This window comes from Arachis ipaensis, chromosome B09, assembly GCF_000816755.2.
Source record: "Arachis ipaensis cultivar K30076 chromosome B09, Araip1.1, whole genome shotgun sequence".
Taxonomy (NCBI): domain Eukaryota; kingdom Viridiplantae; phylum Streptophyta; class Magnoliopsida; order Fabales; family Fabaceae; genus Arachis; species Arachis ipaensis.
The window spans coordinates 143,584,903-143,593,735 of NC_029793.2; the positions used below are offsets into that span (position 1 = coordinate 143,584,903).

An 8,833-nucleotide genomic window follows, 5' to 3' on the forward strand; every position below is an offset into this window, starting at 1 on the left:
CTACTATTATTAGAAGACTCAAATGGTTTCAACTTTCAAGGCTGAATGATTTTTATAGGCTTGAAAGAAATTGAATAAATCATTAAATCTTTTAACAGACAATAATGCCTAGAGTTTATAGGCTCAGAAGGAATGGAGAATAAAGTTTTCTTAATTGGGGTGACGGCTTCCTAGCTCAATATTCAGGAGGCAACAAATTTATTAAAGTTTCTAGGAAATAACATATAACCAACTAACACATCACTTCCAAATGGACCACTACCTAATTTAAGAAAATTAAACCTTTAGACTTTAGATATAGACTCTAGCTAGCTATAGCCTGTATTACACGTGTCATCCAAAATGGAATTTATATCATTGCCAAACTCTTGTGTTCACATTCTTCTAAATTAGTTTAAGAAAAAAAATTAACTATGGTCAAAATTTCAGAAATTATTTTTGATATCGAAATAGAAATTGTGTTTTAGTTGAATATTGACATTTGAAGTGTATTATAGTATTATGGAAGTCATTCACGTACCCACGTGTTTTAACACGCCTCTCACGTATTGGTCAAGATGCTGCCACATGTCTAACACGTTCCGCACGTGTTGGCTAGGATGTTGTTACCTGCAAAATTTCCTTACCTGTAATTACATCAAATAATTCAATTTTAATAAAAATACCAATATTTTTTTCATATTAAAAAAAATCAGCCTCAAAATTTATTATTTTTAATTAATATTTTTAGTTATTAATTTAATTTTTATAGTTTAATAATTTAATAATATACAATAAATTTTATTAATTTTTTAACATTTTTTTCTTTTTTAGTATTTGATAAAGTAAAAAAAAAAAAGTTAATTTGTTATATTGTATAGATTCTCGTATACATTTCACCATAATTGGAAGTTTAAGAGGAAATATATTTTTTTTTTCAGGAAAAAAAAATTCTGAATAACAAACACTCATGAATTTTGAAAAAATCAAGAGATCTATCAGGGTTACCAGACAAAAAAGAGAAAAGTAAAGAAAAGAGCGTTGGATTCCTTTTTCCTCCCTACTATTTATGTTGATAATAAATTTCATATATAGTTCACGTGATATAGTAAAGATTGAGAGGAAGTCACTAATTTTATCCCTTATTATACGTGTAATACTTTAATTTTCCTTTTATTTTTCCCTCGTTAAAATAATTTTTTTCGGTCATATATAACTCATAACACTTAATTAATTATTAATATCTACTTTTTGGCACCATATACCAAAAAGGAGAAAAAGGTTCCACAGAAATGATCATGACTAATGTGTTTTGAAACATAACCAAGACTTAATTCCATGCATTATTACTCTTGTGGTGAACAACTTGCATAGTATTATATAAATGTCAAAAGGTGTATATATAGCACTATGTAATTTGTATAGCTGTATAAATATATTAAAATTAATAATATATATATAACCATCTTAATTAATTATTAGCTGCCTCCAAACAAAAAACATCCATTGCGCTAACATAGGGCAGCCAATCAAGCTCCATATCTGTGGGGAAAAAGAGAGATTTTAAATCATAATCTTAGTCAGCTTCCAACTCTTGCATATAATATAATTGACCAATGGTAGAAATCTATATATATTACGCAAATTAAAGACAAAAGACTTTAAAAGGGTAGTTTAATTTGTGAAAAAGTCTCACTATGTGCTAAACACAAAGAGCCCATGGTTTCGTTTGTGATTGGGTAAGATGTCTAATAACACTGAATGTGATGGCGTATCTATCTCAATATATATTAATATATTATTAATAATTAATTAATAATTAAGTACTAACTTGTCCATTAAGCTCAAGCCAATCACAATGTGGAAAAAATTATTTTTAGTTTAATTTCCCCTTATTATGAGAAAAACTCCCATGGTCCCGACATGCTTGCGGAAGGCTTAATTAATTAACTTGCTTCTTATTAAAGATGTCAAAAACTTAATCATGTCTCTAATTGGATTATAGTGACTAATAAGAAACGAAAAGATGGTTCAACTTACTTTGGTTTTTACTTGTTTGTTTTTTTTTTCTTGGGTTCCTTTTTTCCTTTTACAGGTTAAACTTAACTAGAAAGCTTCATTAGTAGTGGACGAGTTATTTCGTGCGTAAATCATGTGAAAGAGAGTTCAATCCATCATATAGTACGTAGGGTCCGATTCACAGCTAATAATATTCCACGAGAAAAATTAAATGGGTTGGAAATTAGATGGAATTGAGTTAGATTTTTCCCACTAATTAATAATTAGTATATATAAGTCAAAAAGTCTAAAAAAGGAACTAGCTTTTTTAATTGTGAGTGCAAGTTTTCAAATATATACAATCATGCTGCTTCTAAAATCTAAACCATATGAACCATGCATGATTCTTGTTTTCCTAGTAATAATCAAACCAAGACTACCAAAAACTCTTCAAGCAGGCAAAGGTAAAACCGAAAGAATCTAACTCCATTATAAAGTCTCAACTATTATTCATTCATTAATTATATATATATATTCATAACCTCAACCTAGCTCCCTTGTGTAAACCAAACTACTCCACCTGTTTCCAACTATGATATAAACTAATTATAATTAAGCTTGTGGTTAAGCTAGACAGAGATTAACATCATCCACGCACCGAATCTTCTTTTTTTGGGTTTTGGACATGCTTAATTAGATTGTAAAAGCACCGACCTTATTGGATATGTTATCTTAAATTAATTCCATTAAAATATCTACCCCAATTTCGTTCAGAACCTCACTTTAAGTAATGCAAAAAAACAAAGATGAAGAATTTTGAGAATATACCACCTGTCAACAATACATGACGTTTTAGAGACTTGAAAATTTTAAACTTGAAAAATATATATTACTAGCTACTATTTCATGTTAAATTATTCAAATGCACTTACTAGTTGCAAAAAGTTCTCGATGTGAAACAAAAGTGGCTATTTTAAGGTAAAAGCTCAGGTGAAGTCGACTTCACGTGAAGTTGATACCTGAGAGCCGTTAGATGAAAATTTAGTCAAATCAGTCAAATCATCTAACGACTCTCAGGTATCAACTTTACGTGAAGTCGACTTCACCTGAATTTCCATCCTATTTTAATTTCCCATAGATTATTCACAATACCAAAAGGATTAAAACCTTAAACCGCCCATGTGAGTGAAAAAAAATGCGTACTATTAAATAATGAAAGTTAGCTGAATAAAAAAAAGGTATGATTTTATTATAAAATTTTCATAATCTGTCTCCCAATAATGTCATCTTATGAGGAATTGAATTAATAATCCATGACATTTTGTACTACTTGTTAAACAAATCAAGATGTCACTACATTATTTAGAGACGTGCATGCATGTTTAATTAGCCTAGACTCAATTAAATTTGTTAAACAATAATAAAGTTCAGATGGTTAAGTTGTCCATGAACATACGTAAGATTTTGTCTTACCCTGAAGTCTCTTCAATTCATAGTGAGAAGCAATTCATGGCTATTATTTTCTCAACAAATTCCTCTCTTATCAGCTTACTTCAATTCCTTTCCTCGTGTTTGGACAGCAACCTAAGTACGAAGTAGATATTAATTATGGTGTTTAAGTTAACACAAGCCTTAATTAGATATTTAATTGGCTCACCCTATCTATGAAACTTAACATTCCGAAATTGCAGTAACAGACAGGAGTGTACATTTGATTGGTCCCGCATTTTATTAACTCTTATCGAAGAAGAAAATAAGGCACCAACCCAAATTCGAAGGGTTAGTTGCACCTTTTAGAGTATAGAAGATATTATTGTATTTCATTATTTATTTCACAACCTTTGAGAGCCCTAGAGACTTAATTATAGGGAAACAAAAGAATCAATAATAGATCAATCTTCGTCTGGATTCTCGATCTCCTATTGCATGGTTAAATATTTAACAGTGTCGAAAAATTAAAGCAGATTAACCATTATTGGTACAGCAACAATTTTAAGCTATTATGTTTTTTAACTGAAACTGAAATGCATTGGTCAATAATTGACATATATAAACAAGGGTTCTAAATTGTGATCACGTGATTCTGACAGTAATGTTACTCTCACGAGCGTCTCTGATCTGAAAGACAAGAAACAAGGATGAAGGTAAAAATAATAACGTGGTATGATCTCAGTGATAAGCATCCATTTGTCGGAAACATGGAATGGTATTGCTTTTTCTTTAATTTTGTTCTTGTTTTGAAATTTATTTCATCTCAACTACTACTACTACTAAGTAATAATAAGTACACTGCTTTCAAAGACTAACGACTAGTTCAGCATGATGAGAACACAGCTTTTGTACTATTTGACTATTCTGCATAAAATTTCGGCAGATATGTATCTGAAATCTGAAAGTTTTTCACATTCACACAGTACTTTCTGTGCCCTACTTGTCTCATCTAAACCTTGTTGCTTTCTAAATACTCACTTTCAATTTATTTTACCCCTTTTAATTTCTTTTTTGGCTCTTAGCCAGCTTCATCAATAATAAAAAACACATGGTCCAAGTTTTCAAAGTAATTGGGTACAAATACAATCCATCATATTTATATATATACGATAGATTGAGTCAGCTTCCCACTTCCAAAATGTTCAAGTCGTGATCTACACATTAATTTAATTATTAGTGTATGTATAAGGATATAAATAAGGTGGACAAACTAATTAGGATTTAATTTATTTATTTTTGGGGGCAGGTAAAGGCTATAAAAAATGGACCACAATGTACCCCATGAAATCAATGCAGCTCCCGCTTTTCGTAGTTTCATTAATTAAATGGTTTTCTTTATTCTTAGTCTTATCATATATATCCTTTTTACCTATCTAGATGAAAATTAAATCCCCAGAGAAAATTGAAATAAATAGGATACAAATTTTGAAAGCAAATATATGTGGTCAATGAGCAGTTGGCCAATTGTCGCAATTTGTACTAAGCTATCTAAATAATCAAATCATTTGATTCCAAGTTTAACCTTTTTTTTTTTAAGAAAAAGAAAAAATAAATATGTGAAAATGTACAAGATTTGAAGCAGATGATGATAATAACAAAATAATAATAATTAAGTGGCGCATGAAGGCTGAAGCTAGAAACGGCTAACAGTTACGGCGCAGCTGGTGCAAGGCTAAGGTGCAAGTCCAAGCCCAATGAATCATCAAAACTGGGCCCACCATCTCCTTTGGAGAACCTACTCAAAGAGGACCCGTCCATCCTGCCATGGTGGGCCCGGGCCTGTACCTGCACTTGCATCTGCGACCCCATCATCGTTGACAATGCACTTGACGGTTCCCCTACACCGCCACCATAGGGGAACCCTACACCCCCATTTTTAATGCTACAATTACCGTTACTGTTACTGTTACCGTTACCGTTACCGTAACTGTAGTTGCTACTATTATTACTGCTGTTCGCCGATGGGAACACGCACCCGTGAGATACTGACACGTGGAACGGAGGAGGAGCTGCACGCGGCGGCATGTACACCCACGAGGGAGGCGGCGCCGGCATCACCATGGACCCCGGCGGAGCAAGCAGGTGCGGCGGTGGTGCGAAGGCGGAGATGATGGGGTTTCTGACGAAGGAAACGGCGGCGGCGTTTCGCGTGGCTTGTAACTGTGCTCGCTTGAGCTGTTGACGCTCTTTCTTGTGCGCGTTTTGGTGTCCACCAAGTGCTTGTGAATTTGCGAACTCTCTGCAACAGTACTGACACTCGTATTTCCGCTCCCCGGAAGAGGAGGACGCAAAACCGCCGCTGGCTCCTGCAGCGCCTCCGGCGGAATCCGGCGACCTAGAGGGGGAGGTGGAAGAAGGTGATGGTTTCGTTGTTGAATCTGCTACGTCTTCATGCATGAGTAGTAATTCTTCCTCCATGGTGGAGTCTTCATGGACGCTGAAGCCAAATAGCTTTAAGCGCGCGGGTTGTGGTGGTGGTTGTGAGTCAAGTTGGTTCTCCATGGGAGCTGGCTAGCTTTAGGGTTTTCAAAGAAGAAAAAGGGGCCGGTGTGGTGGTGGTAGATTTGTGAAATTAAAATGAAGAGACGGAGTTGCATGAGTTGTGTGGTGATGTATTTATATACAAGACAAGGTTTTGGCAAAAGTGAAAAACAAATGAATATTGGTAGGGAAATTCAGAAAGAAAAGTGCACAGTGAAGAGAGAGAGAGAGAGAGTTGCTGTTTGCGGATGTCCCAATGCAAGGAGAAGAGTGTGTGAAAATATGGGAACACCACCCAAAATGACTCGCAAGCCAAGGACCCACTTGCTTCCAATCTCACTTCATTTCTTTTTTAACTTGACAATTATTATTTCTCATCTCATCTATCTCCCATCAATTATCTTCATTTTAGAAAAATCTTTTTTTCTGTGCTTATTTTATTTTAAATTGGTAGAAATATATAGAGCTTTGAAGCGGTGGTGCATGTGAGGGGAGTATGGCACAGATAGGAAGTCTAGGATGAAATGATTGGGTTGGGATCAGAACGAAGCATGTATGATTCTGTTTTCAGCAATTCACACACTTGGCTACGTACGAGGCACTGTTCACATCATCAAACATTATACGAGTTAGGTATGACGCACCTTGAAAACAGTGGTCTCTTCTTCTCGATCTCTTTCAACTATCCAACTCCTTCTCTCAACCAATGCCCTTCCCACATACCACCATCTTCTATCTACGACCAACCTAGTATTTTATTACTACACACATACACCTACACATTATTTAATATAATATGGTATGTAGTCTAGTACTCACTTCATTGGACCCATCCCTTCGTTAGTTTATCATTCCAACTCATCAAAACACATTAACCTGAGTAACATCAGCAATCATTTCGTCAAAATATTTTATTTTAATTCATATACCTTATGAATGCATCCATACATACACATATTTTGTATAAATTTATAAGTAAGCCTGTCTTCAAACCATGTGTTTAATCCTGAAACCGATAATATACAAATAATTAATATATAAACTAGACTTATAATAAAAATACACCCCATGTATATATATGCAAATGTAGTGAAATAATTAGATGCTTTAATGATCAGTAGTAACCTAATAATTATTATTAGGTTTGAAAAGTACAAATAATAAAGCATGGATGTTTATATTATATGAGTATGTGGCAATTGCTTTCCCTCTTTTCATGAATTTGGAAGTTTGCGTTAAGACGGCCAATCAGAAAGCTTACTGGATAGCTTGATCAACTAATAAACATTGCCGAAGCAACAATCTAATTCAACTCATCAAAACTCGGCTAATTTTATTCCTGAACCCAAATCATATATGGCACGTCACAGGCACACACATAAATATATTACGTACGTAAATAAACTCTCCATAATGCTCATGCCACCTTTTTTAATTCTTCTTCTTCTATGACATGATCAGTTGAGATTGGTGACTTGGAGACATCATCAGCTTACAAAATACATGCTCGTTCCTTTTGAAATCACAACAATTTTAATTTCGTTTTTCTTCCTCTTCATTCTGACTGGGGGTAATTTTGTGATCTCGTATTTAATTATTTATTTTTTAACGTAAGACCAAAGTATTGATGAATCCAAGGAGGCACCGTGAAGCCCATGTCTCTATCCAATATGTATAGCCACACCCTGATGAAGCAAATAATTATTATGATACAAATAATTCGGAAAGCAATTGCAATTTGCATGCATGCTGCCATGCCCAAATATTAGATCCTGAAGTTGCACCTATCCTAATCCTTAGGATTATGCTATGCGTACTTTAAAATTAGTCATTAAAATTAGTCACTAATATAAAATACATATTAGAATACAAATATATTTTAAAAATAAATAAAATCACACATGTATGTATATATATTATACAAATATATTGATGATTAATTTTAGTAGCCGATTTTAGTGTACAAATACAAAAGAGTCCACCTTTCGGATCTAAAACTCTAATATCATGTCATGATACCACTCATTTCAAAAGCTTACGCTGATGAGAAAAAGTAACACTGGTTATATCTCTAATACTCTCTAAATCTCTATTGTACGCATTGTATAAATATTCCATTGGCTCACCATACTTTTTCGAATACAAAATTACAAATATATATATAAATAAGTGTTCATGATGTCTTTTAACATACAACACCTGGTGAAATATGTCGTACTAATAATATTAATTGAGGTTCAAAGAGCAACTAATTAATAACATACAACAGCAGGTAAAATTGTTCTCTAAATTAATTTAATTTATGTTCTTGATTTCAAATCCATCCTTAAGTACAAAATTGAAAAACATAGAGCTTCATCTACCTTATGCTTGGTTATTATTCTACTTGATTTAAGAAATATCGATTGAATCTACTCTAATACAATGGTTATCTTTGTTCGAAACTCATTTCTGTTTTGATTTTAAGTATAATATATAACATAAACAAACTTAATTGTCACTTTTGAAAGTGGAAAAATGTTTAAGTTTGTTTTCAATCTCTGTAAATATAGTTAATTTTAGTTTTGGTATTCATAAAAGAATTTAATTTTGATGTACTCAGTGAGCGTGTAAAATAATTTTATACGTGCATTTAATTATATAACGTTACATCAATAAAAATAACTATCTTTTATATTAATCGCGTGAATGATGATCCAAAAAAACGAATGTGATTATACAATTGTATAAAATAGTGTATTAAAATTAAACTCTTTATAAAAACAGTTTATTTTTTTAGTCTAAATATTTTTGCAAAATATAATTTTAAGTCTGTATCTTTGTTTTATATTGGTTTTATCCTTAATATAAAGTAATACCTCCGGCGTTATTAATTTATGGGTTA

At 32.8% G+C, this 8,833-nt stretch overlaps 1 protein-coding gene across 1 annotated transcript; it reads right to left on the reverse strand.

The window, feature by feature from the left end:
* LOC107619489 (zinc finger protein GIS3) lies at nucleotides 4,864–6,003 on the reverse strand. The gene has a single exon (XM_016321787.2). The coding sequence runs from the start codon at nucleotides 5,968–5,970 to the stop codon at nucleotides 5,119–5,121; it is 852 nt and encodes a 283-aa protein (XP_016177273.1). The 5' UTR covers nucleotides 5,971–6,003; the 3' UTR covers nucleotides 4,864–5,118.

Bases quoted from the DNA above. Each gene is read 5' to 3' on its own strand.
- LOC107619489 (XM_016321787.2), bottom strand. From the start codon at position 5,970: ATGGAGAACCAACTTGACTCACAACCACCACCACAACCCGCGCGCTTA.